General features: G+C 31.2%; 2 protein-coding genes across 2 annotated transcripts; one reads left to right on the top strand and one right to left on the bottom strand.

Annotated features, from left to right (window-relative positions):
- The first annotated feature begins 1089 nt into the window (after positions 1-1089).
- On the top strand, positions 1090-2288 carry LOC123227054 (aquaporin TIP1-1). The gene is made up of 2 exons (XM_044651681.1): positions 1090-1584; positions 1678-2288. The coding sequence occupies exons 1-2, from the start codon at positions 1201-1203 to the stop codon at positions 2050-2052; spliced, it is 759 nt and encodes a 252-aa protein (XP_044507616.1). The 5' UTR covers positions 1090-1200; the 3' UTR covers positions 2053-2288.
- Positions 2289-7122: 4834 nt separating this feature from the next.
- Positions 7123-9756, bottom strand: LOC123193558 (transcription factor JUNGBRUNNEN 1-like). Its single transcript, XM_044606596.1, has 3 exons — positions 9463-9756; positions 8507-8805; positions 7123-7739 (listed from the first exon to the last, which is right to left on the bottom strand). Exons 1-3 carry the CDS (start codon positions 9662-9664, stop codon positions 7305-7307), a joined length of 936 nt encoding a protein of 311 aa, XP_044462531.1. The 5' UTR covers positions 9665-9756; the 3' UTR covers positions 7123-7304.
- Between the last annotated feature and the right edge of the window lie 3183 nt (positions 9757-12939).

Here is a 12939-nt window from a genome sequence, read left to right as displayed (position 1 = left end):
TAATTAATTATTATTTAATGATTAGGTATTTATTGATTGAGTGCGTTTGTCATTATTTTTCTAGGAGATAAAAGTTTAACTACAGCCTCACTAAATGTAATTGATGAAGGACAATTGTCATGATTTTATCCTGACAAAAACAAAACAAACTTTTTTTTTTTTAATACATATCCAACTCCACCGCAGGATGGTCTTACTAAGTATTTTTATTTTCAAATCTTAAATCATATTATTTGATTTAATAAAAGGAAAATGTGTAGATGCTTCTTTGGCCATCAAACCAACGTTTTTTGTAATTTAAATAATATTACAAAACATTTTTTTCAAGGTACAAAATATAAATCTCAAAGCATGCACATGTGTAAAGAGCAAATTTCTCATTTATATTTTCAATAAAAATTTATTAACAAATCCTGTTCATAATCTATGAATTTGGTAATTATAATTTCTAAACAAATCCTGTTCATAATCTATGAATTTGGTAATTATAATTTCTAACTCTAAATATGAATATTTTAATTTTTTTAACGAAAAATTTCTTTAAATTAAATTTCTTATATAACATTATATTAAGTAAATTAAATTTTAAGTAATGGTTAATTTTGTAATTATTATATTAAATAAATTAATATTTAATCTGGATGTAAATTCGCCGACCTTAAACCCAAAACTTCATTATCGAGGATTCCAAGCCAACACCTATGAAGCTACTTTAGGGGTTTACACTACTACATTTACAAGATTGATTAGACTCATCACCTTTGTTTTATTATTTAGTGATGCATGCCAATTTGTCGTGTTCATCTCATGTATATCTTCAACAGAAATTTATTGACAAAAATAATTTTGTTGTTACAGTCAGTCCCATGTTACGTCATTCGTACACGTGTCACTCTATCTTCGTTTACTGTAGACTGCTGAGCTGTACTTAGTAAAACTGCCGGTAGCTTCACTTATCACCAATTATTAAAATTATTTCTCACTAGTCCACTAATCTACCACCGATTACAACATTAATAATTCTTTTTTTTTAATTTCCATTTTTTATTTACCGGAAACGGCCTACAACTGGTTTTCAGCATGTACACACTTCGATTATAAGTACCACCTCCAGTTTATGAAGTTGAGACCAGTTACTGAACGCTCCTGTGAGTTGTACACTTTTCTCACTCACGATCTCTACTCTTGATCTTGATCATTATGCCGATCAGAAACATTGCCGTTGGCCATCCCCGTGAGGCCACCCATCCCGACGCCCTAAAAGCTGCCTTAGCAGAGTTTATCTCTACTCTAATCTTTGTGTTCGCCGGTGAAGGCTCAGGCATGGCCTTCAACAAGCTCACTGATAACGGTTCCACTACCCCCGCTGGCCTTGTTGCCGCCTCCCTTGCTCATGGTTTTGGTCTTTTCGTTGCCGTTTCCGTCGGAGCCAACATTTCCGGTGGTCACGTTAATCCCGCTGTCACTTTCGGTGCTTTCGTTGGTGGCAACATCACCCTCCTGCGTGGCATCCTCTACTGGATCGCTCAGCTTCTCGGATCCACCGTCGCTTGCCTCCTGCTTAAATTCTCCACCAACGGCATGGTAAGTTAGTCACTTCTTAATACTCTTAATTTGTGATATAGTTAGTTAATTACAGTTACTTTAGAAACTAATTTTGGGTTATGTGATGCGCAGACCACGTCAGCTTTTTCTCTGTCATCAGGAGTTGGTGTATGGAACGCATTCGTCTTCGAGATCGTGATGACTTTTGGTTTGGTATACACCGTATACGCCACAGCCATTGACCCAAAGAAGGGCAGTGTGGGAATTATTGCCCCAATTGCAATCGGTTTCATTGTGGGCGCCAACATCTTGGCCGGTGGAGCTTTTGATGGAGCTTCAATGAACCCAGCCGTGTCTTTTGGGCCAGCCTTGGTGAGCTGGACCTGGGAAAACCACTGGGTCTACTGGGCTGGTCCATTGATCGGCGGTGGGCTTGCCGGCCTCGTCTACGAGTTCTTTTTCATTAGCAGCTCACACGAACAGCTGCCAACAGCAGCCGATTACTAAGCCATGAACGCAAACCAAGTGACACGCGCGGCTCTTCTGTTCCTTGTGTATTTAATTTGTTTATGAGGGTTTCTATTTGTCTTTTAAAATTTGTTGTTTAATCCTGAGCGTTGATCTGTTTTTCAATCGTGATGATCTTCATCACCATCACCACTGAAATGTTGTACCGTGTGATTATGCTGTGTTATTTTGCTCTGGGTTGTATGATTTAATTGCTAGTTATTTTGTAATTGTCAGATTTTATCCGCCTTTTCTTCCCTTTTTACCCTTTCTGTTTATCCCAAATGATTAAAGTTAAAATAAAAGTTTAGGGAAAAGCACTATTTCCCACCCATTTTTTAGACCAAACCCAAATTGATATCCATGGGAGATGAAAAACCCTTTCTCCCACCCATGACCAAACTGTCGTCCAATTTCTCAGTTAAAGACAGGGGTAAAATCGATATTTTACTATTTAAAACCTTAAAGTTTTAAAATTTCATCATTTCTTCTTTTCAGTTTTTAAAAACTAACAACTCAATCTATCCTCAAAGTTTAGATTTCATCCCTAGAGTTTACTTTCTTCTCGACTACCACCGACGACCGACGCATTCCATCGATCTCTCATCTCTGACTATAAAGGAGGACGAAGGACGATCTTTCGTCTCCCAGATCTGGACGATGAAGAGTCTTCTAGATCTAGAAGAACAGACGAAGGACGACGAAGATTTTTCTTTCGTCGTCTAGGTGGAGCGACGAAGAGATCTTTATTTCTTTGTCGCATCGTGCGATGAAGAGATCTCCGTCTCTTTGTCGTTCCGTGTGACGAGGAGATGAAAATCTCTTTGTCGCACTACTGTCGTTACACCAGGAGAAGGAAAAGGCCGGTGACGACGTCGGAAGATGAAATTGAAGAATGAAGGTAAAACTGTTATTTTTGAAAGTTATGGGGGACGACTGTATTTTGAAAAATATGGAAACCTTAGATTTGAGGGTGAAAATATTAGTTTTCAAAGTTTAAAAACTTTGGTTAAAGATGAAATGTTAGTTTCTAAAATCTAAGGAGGGTGAAAAGTAATAAATTTTATAACTTTTTAATATAAATAATAAAATATCGATTTTATCTTTGCTCCTAACTGAAAAATTAGACGACAGCTTGATCATGAGTTGGAGAAATGGTTTTTTATCTCTCGTGAGTATTAGTTTGGAATAAGCTTAAAAAATGGATGGGAAATAGTCCTTTTCCCTTAAAGTTTATTTACCGTATCTAAGACAATAATTATGTAGTAATTAACATTCCATCAATGTGAGAAAGACAGGTTTGTTTGGGATGGAGGGACGAGGGAATTATTTTCATAACCGACTGTCTTTTAGTGGAAGTGTAGAGGCTTCGTATGTCAATTCACTTGACCTTTGCTACATTATTATAATATAAACGCATTTAAGCATTCATTGTTTTCATGTCCGCCGAAGTGGTCAAGTGCGAATTCTGGACTATTTCTGATTCTATGAGCTTATTTTTGCACTCATTGTGTCCATTGAACTAGTCTTTTAAACTAGGAAAAATATGAAATCAATCTGCTGCTATGATCATCATGAGTTACGTACACAAGGCACATAGAGATTCCTTCCTCACAATACTGATAAAAAATAAAGGCAACACAGCACGTGAAAATTCAGGACCATCAAACTCACCATGCTTCATATGCTTTTCAAAAATTGGATCCAGCTTCAATTGTCCTTTGTGTTCCCATTTTTGCGGTAATTCTTAAGTCTATTCCTTTTCGAAAAGGAAAAAAACAAAAATACTACTCCCAGTTCTTTCACTGATTCAACCACTGCACTACTCTACTGAGCCTTCACAGGCCTCCTCGTTTATTGCTTTCCATAATTAAAAAAAATGTGGCCTACGTTACTTAACCATAGCCACAAAAGAAAAAAAGTAAATTTGTCACCCACCCACATGTCATTATCAATCAATATTTTAGAAAGGTGAATATCATGTGTATAATTTTTATATATAATTTTATGTATAAATATTAATATAATATTATTATATAATTAGATAGTTAAAAATTAAAAATAAAATAATATATAATTATAAAATGATACATTATTATTTTTATATAAAATTATACATATAATCTCATTCCTTTAGTTTTGGTACCTTAACATATACCCTTTTCATTCAAGCCCTACAGACATTTTGCCATTACTTTCCAGCTTACCCATTTGGAAATGATCAAGAGGCATAGACGTATCATATATGTTCTTGTTTTGGTGGAGTATTTGTGCTAAGATTAGCTTTCTATGAATTACATCATAGCATGATAAACATTAAATTGATATCAATGGGTAGGCCTGAATTGGAATTTGGCATCAAAGAAGGGAAGATACTTGTTTATCCAGAGCTACAAGAGGTATGTGGTTTATAATGGCTGAGATGGTCCGTGAGATCATAAAAGGAGATTCTGGGACCTCCCAGTGATTAGGCGAATGGAGCCACTGAGTTCCGAATAAATGTGCTTTATTCAAGACATGTTTTGTCCACGACAAGACAACTCTTTGAAAACTGCTTCACTGTTTTTTTTCACGTGGACGGTGGATTCTTCAGCCTTTGAAAGCGAGCCTTGTGCCTCAAATTTTGGCTCACAATATGGTCGGTTCTTGTCCCTGACAAAATCACTCAAATTTCTATTTCAATTCAATTTGGTAACGTCTACTGTTCCTAAAACACTAGGATTTTTGTACGTGGGCTGAAATGGTCAACCTGTTGTTGGCCCATCCAATTTGTTTTCCAGTCTGTTTACGAATAATTAAAATTTTCCCATTCAAAGATTGGCCTTGAAAACTGTCATTTATTGAACATTTTAACCACTTTTTTTTTTACTCAAAATTTAAGTCCATTTACCCCAAAAAAAAAAAAAAAAACTTACACAAACACAATCTTAGAAAGTTATATTACTATGCTATGGCTAACTATTTTATTTTTCATAATTTATCTATAATTCCAAATTACCAGAATATATCAAATTTACATTAACACGTTTTTTTCTCTATCAGTTTCAATCTCTTCTTGTTGGGTGGCCTATGTTAGCCTGATCAATATTCAGAGAGGTCAGATTAGTCTCTCTCACCACTATTGTTATCATTAAATCACCACTTTTTATTCCAACAAGTTACTCTATACTCTTTAACCTGATACCCCACTCTCTCTTTAAATAAATTATAACCATTAACTTTTAATCATTTAAACATCATTTACTTTTTTTCACTTGCATTTAACATAAAACATTTCAATATAAAAAATCTAGATGCTTTAGAATATTTTAAACAACGAAGGATTTAATGTAACGGGTCTAACTTTTTTGCCATCTAAACTTTTTTCTTCTTCGGTTTCTTCAACCTTTGCTCGCTAAAGATTGTTAAAATTTAAAGGCTTTAAGATCGTTCTGATTTGTTCATTTGGATTGATTAATCGTAATTAAGGTTAAGATTAAAACTTGATTATAATGGATAAAACATTTACAAGACTTAAGAAGTAATTGTTGAAGTTCAAGATCAAAACTTTATATTATCATTAGTTGAATTACTTTATCTTTTCAGATTTTATTTGATCATTATCAATTGAATTATTTGTCTTTTCCTGAATAAAATTTTGATTTCTTAATATCTAAAAAATAATTAATTCAAAACTAAACTTGCTATAATATATGGTGGAGTGTGGCTCATTATGGTGGTGTAGCGGATTTTGGTTGATTATAATGATAACTAAAGTTTCTAAATTGGAATTACAATGACACAATTATAATTTTATAAATATATAAAATAATCAAATTGTCATGTTTAAAAGGTTAAGATAAAATTTATAAAAGAGTTTATTTTTTTATTTTTATTATTTGGATGGTAAAATTACAAATTTCTTTTTATAGCCTTAGGTTTTTTTTTTTTTTTTTTTTTTGCAGAGTTAGATTTTAGGTGAAAAAAATAATTTATGCGTATAATATCTACTACTATGTCCAAGGATAAAATAGTATTTTTAAATATTTTGAGCGTATTTGAGGTAGCATAGGTTGAAGGCTTTATATTTGTATTTAAATTGAATTTTTAAGCTAATAAATGATAGTGTAAATAACATCATATGATTATGTAATTTTGAATTAAAAATAAAATAACATTCAACATATAATGACATATGTTCTGAGTAATCAATCAAATATTGAAAAAATGTATACATAACATTACTTAAATCGGAAAAGTAGATATATATATATAAATCCCCTAGATTATGATAAATAATCAACCTCTAATTAGTTTCAAAGGATTTCGGAGGACTCCAAACATATAATATAAGGATTATGCTATGCTAATTACCATACAAACATACATATAGTTTCCTCTATAAATTATATAACACTTCCTATGATTAATATGGTTTGTTCACTCTATATCCAGACGATTTTAAAAACAAATTATTTAAAGGATCTTTAAATTTTTTATTTCACCCAGCCAAAATAAACAAAATAAATATTCTCCGCTGATGAATGATCACATTTTTATCCTGAATATGATAATAATATATGAGAAATAATTGTAATATGTTAATTTACCACTTGAACTCAAAATATTTTTATTACAGTGTATTAAATATTGCCACTAAACTTACTATGGCAGTCGAATCGTATATCATATTAGGTATCGAAAACCTAGTTTTTCGTATTGTATATCAAATATCTTATCGTATAATACAATTTTTAAAAAATAAAAAACTAAAATATTAATAAAATAATAAAAAATTAAAATTGATATGACATAATTTTGAAAAATATTACAAATATTATTGAGAATTTAAAATTTCTATATATATCCTTACTATATTATCATTTTTTTCTAAAAGTTTAGGATATGTCTATTGTATTGTATTAATTTGATACATGTTATGATATGTATTGTTTTTTTATATCATATCAAATCATATTATAAAATACATATCGTATATTATAGAATACAAATATCGTTGATGCTTTGGGGAAATAAAACTTTGGCGCAAATTTTCTAATTAATCAATCACCATAGCAGTATCAGGTCTTTGATTTATTATATAATTCTAATAAACTGTCACAACCCAATTAAAAATGTCCATACAAATATGATAACTACATATGTAACTATATATATCTACGATAAAATCCTACGTATACCATTTCATCATACATAGATAATACGCGTATTCAATTGAATATCGCTATATGTAAGTACATAAATCGCCACGTTTAACCGACTGTATGCGTATCATCAAATGCAAATCCTACGACTGATCGGAGTTCATCCCAATTCTCATATGCCAACAACTCATTTCCATATGGATTCTGAAAGTTTGATATAGAAGAGGATGCTGCTGATATTGGAGAATTGACAATGGTACTGCTCAACTGCTCTGCAGCTACGTACTGCTGGTTCGTCTGATAATTGATATTATGATCAACTAGGGGTTTCATTGGCTTATTAAGTTGATGAAGATGATGATGAACACCAGACGCTTCAAAACTAATGTAGCTTTCCTGGTTGCTAGAATCAATAGTAAACGTTTTAGAGGTTGATGCCAAAGTCGAATGACGTTTAGCAGAAGAAGATGAATCTCTCCAATCTTGTGTGTTTTTTCTGTATGTCACATTTCGCTTGAAGATTCGACATATGGTCCATACTTCCTGCCATATTGATGAAACACACAAAAAATTTACAAAAAAAAAGGCAAATAACTTTTAAGATTCTCTCAATTACTTCAATTGTTTTTTTAAGGTTTAATCTTTAAATGAAATTATGTGTATAAGTAAATTTTAAAAATTGTATTGACAACTTGTGATCAAATGATATGATTATTTATTTTTTCAATTATTTCAAAATCATTTAATCGGATATTATTATCTTAATTTATATAGATTTAATTTTAGGATACTTTCATTAATGGCTTATGAGTTTTTTTTAATAATTCAACTCAAATAATCTTTATTTAATTAACATGTTGACATTAGTTTATTCATCCATCTATGTAGAGTTAGAATAGATTCTATTTGGGTTAAATCTGAGTAAGGTTTAACTTAAAATTAACTTAAACTCAGAAAACTCAACTCAAAATTGATAAAAGATTCGAAAATAATCTAATTTAGATGTAACCTATGTTGAGTTCAAACTTGAATATTCAAATCTAATTCTCGGCTAGAATTCGATTAATTCAATCTAAACTATAATTTGAATCAAATTATATCATATTTCTATATACAATAAAACTATATACAAACAATTTTAAGTATGTAATTGAGCACATAGATGATGCATAATAATATGATTGAGTGATTTTAAATTAAAGATAAATTAATATCTAATTATATGATAATACATTATTTGTATACTGAATTATATACTTAAAATTGTGTAAGTAATTGTGAGTGTCTATATGTATATATACTGTGCTTACCGCTTCTTGAAGAACAGTTTTAGCATTGGTGGTGGCAGTATCAGTGGAGGGAAGGCGAAACTCGTGCATCATCCAATCAGTTTTGGTGCCTTTTCCTGCACTTCCACGATAGTATACAAGTGTTTTCTTCAGTCCAATGCACTCTCGCTTTTCTCCTTCCTCAGAATAGACAGGCTTGTCGATCCCAGTTGCTTTCCAAAATCCGGACCCCGTCACTCTATTTGGTCTTATGCTGTTTCTATATTTTCTCCCTCTTTTGCAAAAGAAGTACCCTTCCTTGTCCAGCGTAGTAGTAATTTCTGCACCAAAATTCATTCATAAATTAACAAGAAGAAGATTGATAAGAATTACCCTTTTTGTGTGTCAACGATTACCAAACATAACTGATCGAGAGGGACCAACCAACTAAAGCGTACAGTTAACATTTTTACTGGTTTTATCCCTGGTAGCTCATTGATTAAAAGGTTTTATGAAAAATTTTGTCTTTCACATAGTGCTATTATATCTACTGTGAATTGGATCAGCTATCGATTTCTAGGTTTCTTCTTAAATCTAAGACGAAAAGGAAGCAGATTTCCATTGAAGTTATTGTAAGAAACGATTAATGAAAAGTGAAAAAATTGTTTTTGACCATCATCTTCAATTTAAAATAGGACTGCACCTGCAAACTAAACGTTCATCTTCTTAAGAAAAACGCAAGCTAGAAGCAAAAATATTAGTTCGATCAAGTTCTTTGGCTGAATCAAAGAATAAGATTTATTGACTCTTTAAGATTCAAAGGCTTTCTTTCGTTTGATTTAATAATATCAAAATAGATAGCAACAAATTAACATAGATTTAAGAACCTCAAGACCCCTTTTTTAGGTTAATAAAAATTAAAACTGATGATGATATATTCAATTATGGTTCGTTAAAAACGAACTCAAAAGGAAATTAAACTGGGTACGTATTCATACTTGGAAGATCCCAGGGATCAAACTTGTAGATATCAATCTGTTTGATGAGATCGATACTGATGGGTTTCTTGTCAACTTTTCTTCGAAGATAAAACCCTATAAGTTCTTCATCTGTTGGGTGAAACCGAAACCCCGGAAGCCGCTTTTCATCATCTTCATGCATAGAGCTAGTCTTCAAGCAAGCAGTGCTTTGAGTGGTCATAATGGATCGACTAATTTTCTCCAAAACCTATTCTAATATTTTATGGCGACTCCAGTTTTGAGCATGAGCTTACTCTTTCGTAATGTGAAAAAGTCGCATGAGGGGTAGGTTTTTCTTCAAGTCAAGTCAATCGTCCTCGTTTGACTTCATTGAAAGCCTAAGGCTCCTGGAGCCATAAGATATTAGAATAAGTCTCAGTTACCAGTCAGGTATTACAACTACCAATAATTTTTAAGTCTTTTTAATACCCAATAAGATAAAATCATACTAGGTCAAACCCTAAATCCATTAGATCATTCTAAAATCATCCTATTGGTTGCCACTGATACACAAATGGTGAAGCCTTTTAGTTTATTATAATGGTATTGCATGTATGGCATCATCGAATTATAATTATAGTAAATTATAATTAGATTGATTTAAAATTTCATTTGTTTATACCGAGGAGAAGATTTAAACCCTTTTCAAACGTATTGAGAATTTTGTTGAAATAAAAGTTAGATCTTGAGGCGATCAGGTTTATGTGGAAGGGGATGGCACGCCAGTGGACCATAATGCTGGAGAAAAATCAGCCATATAATAACAAGGAATAGAACTCTGTCAAGTTTGAATGCATCCATTTATGATTTGAAATTTTGTTCAAATTTCAAAACACAAACAAGAAAAAAGAGTAGAATGGGGGTTGTTAAATCTGTATTAAACTAATTAAAATTAATTTTTATAATAATCTTGATTATCAATAATGTTATGTCACTTTGTATACCAAGAGAATGCGACTGATGACGTTCCGATAAGTTGTAGAAATGTAAACAATAATTTATTTTCCTACGATTCATACAATGCTGACACAGGATCAATCTTGATAACTGAAGTACAAAGTTCTGAAACATTAATATTTATATATAGGACATAGGTTTAAATTTAATTGCATTAGGTTTGGAAGCAGGGTTATGAGACCAAATCGACTTGTTCAACTAGTAGACCTGTGGCCTTATCTACTCTGGATAAAGCCAATTTGTATTTTTATAATTGGGCACTTCTAACTCAATTGAACTCTTTGAACCATCTTGTTTACATGTCTGATTATTGTTATATCACTTTGACCCACAATCAAACTTTTTGAACCATCATGGTTTAGGATTTAATCATTTGGTCGAACTATTAAATTATCTTATTTATGTGAACCATAGGCTTGTTGTCTTATCTACTCTGAATAAAGTTAATTTTTATTTTTACAGTTGGACTACTTTGACCCACAATTTAACTTTTTGAACCATCATGGTTCAAGGTTTAATTGTTTGGTCAAACTATTAAACCATCGACCCTAGAGGTTGACTTAAGTGGTGAATAGTCAAAGATCATTTACAAAGGTCCAGAGTTTAAGTGATTACAACATAATATATCACAATAAAGTTTATCCTCTTGATTTGTCTGGTTCATAATTATGGGTTTAGATGGTTGCGTGCCCTTGGGGGTTTACCACAAGGATTTCTCAGGTTAACCAAAAAAAAAAAAAAACTATTAAACTATCACATAAGGTGAATAAGAAAACATGAGAATTGTTAGAACCTAAAGTCCCACCAATGGAAAAGCACATCATGCACCATTTATGTGTAATACATAAATGATCAACCACACTTGTATGTGTAATACATTAGTCTTACCATTTATTTAACATGTTTTACGTGAAGATGCAGCAACTACTTGAATCGAGACCTTGTAAATGATCAATTTTGAAGAATATTTTCCCTGTAACTTCAAGCTTATCCAGATGTCCATAATACAGTAATATTCAACTAAAAAAATGTTTAAAAAAAAGAAAGAAACAATTAGATGATGAGTCCACTTCATGAATTTCCGTTTATAGTTTACTATAGAAGGAAGATCATTCAGTCACGAAAGTAAAAAGCATCCCATGACAAGGATTTGACGTTATTGTTAATTTGTGTTGGTGTTTCAAATTTATACTTTTATTTGATCAAATAAAATATTGAAAGAGTTGAATAATAATCAAAGTTTTGAAATCCAACAGTGTTCAAATTACATATCATAAATGTACATTTGTTTTCTTGTCTGATGATGCCAAGATTAAATATGATTTCTTGAAATATTTGCTAGCAATCTAGAAGTCGCAATTAATATTTGACCAGGCCGCTTAAACAATTTCGTAACTTTTGGATGAATAAGACTATATACACTTACAATAAATACTAAATTAAATATTAATAATGATGTATTATTATATAATTAAGTTTTATTTTATTTTTAATTCAAAATAATAAAATTATGTGTATTTATAATGAATATCAATTTAAGAATCGATGATGATGCATATAATAATATGATTAGATAATTTTAAATTAACAATAAAGTAACACTTAATCATACAGTAACACATTATTATTATTATTATTATTCAATCAAATATTAATATATTATCATTAATGTTTAAATTAATATTCATTATAAGTATACATAATTAAAAATATATGTTTAAAATAGAAAAAAGAATATATATTTTACAAACATGATAAAAATTCAAATTTAAATATTCTTTTTAAAAATTCTAATAACCTACTCATTTTGTTAACTCTGATGATGTTTTGAATACCATGCTTTTCTCTTTCCACGGATGGCTAAATTTGCCGCTAATTACAGAAAAGTAATCACAGGATTCCTGGGTTGGTTGTATGTTTTCAATGTTTGACAAGGTAAAAGCTTGACTTAGGGTACATGTCCTTTGACTGTATTCTTGTCTTATTAATCAGGTTGAATCTGAAAGGTTCATGGCCGGATATTATTGGCTCATTTGATACTTACTTTATCGACACTTTATTACCATTGAACGAATCCTTCAAAAGCCATATTGGTATTTTTCAGTACAAAATTATTACTTTCCTCAACTTATATGTATTTTTTCTTTAACACAACCATAAGTATTATTAATTCAAAAACCTTAACCCTTTTGACTAATAAAACCTTCAAGCTTCATAGTCTCTTCTGAGATAGCACATAACATTTGACCGTGCAAATATTTTTTTTCAAATCACAGTAGCATATACAACGAAAGAATTATAACATATGGGAATTGTATCCAAAAAGGAAGAGAATGGCGCCGAAAGTGGGTCACCATTGATTAAAGAGTTGTATTTAAACCATAAATATTAAAAAAAATTAAGAATCAAACCTAATAATACCAGGATTGACTCGACTATACTGCTACCAAGTCAAGAATGAGCAACTGGTCAGTCAAAGGTAGTTCAGCTTCATCTTTC

Source organism: Mangifera indica, chromosome 1, assembly GCF_011075055.1.
Source record: "Mangifera indica cultivar Alphonso chromosome 1, CATAS_Mindica_2.1, whole genome shotgun sequence".
In the NCBI taxonomy this organism is placed as follows: Eukaryota; Viridiplantae; Streptophyta; class Magnoliopsida; order Sapindales; family Anacardiaceae; genus Mangifera; species Mangifera indica.
The sequence above is the reverse complement of the archived record's forward strand: the minus strand, read 5'-3'. Positions and strand labels throughout refer to the sequence as shown.

Excerpts from the sequence above, each read along its gene's own strand:
- LOC123227054 (XM_044651681.1), top strand. The coding sequence starts at position 1,201 with ATGCCGATCAGAAACATTGCCGTTGGCCATCCCCGTGAGGCCACCCAT. Across the intron at positions 1,585-1,677 it reads AATTCTCCACCAACGGCATG|ACCACGTCAGCTTTTTCTCT; the intron begins GTAAGTTAGTCA and ends TGTGATGCGCAG.
- LOC123193558 (XM_044606596.1), bottom strand. The coding sequence starts at position 9,664 with ATGACCACTCAAAGCACTGCTTGCTTGAAGACTAGCTCTATGCATGAA. Across the intron at positions 8,806-9,462 it reads TGATCCCTGGGATCTTCCAA|AAATTACTACTACGCTGGAC; the intron begins GTATGAATACGT and ends ATTTTGGTGCAG. Across the intron at positions 7,740-8,506 it reads AAACTGTTCTTCAAGAAGCG|GAAGTATGGACCATATGTCG; the intron begins GTAAGCACAGTA and ends TCAATATGGCAG.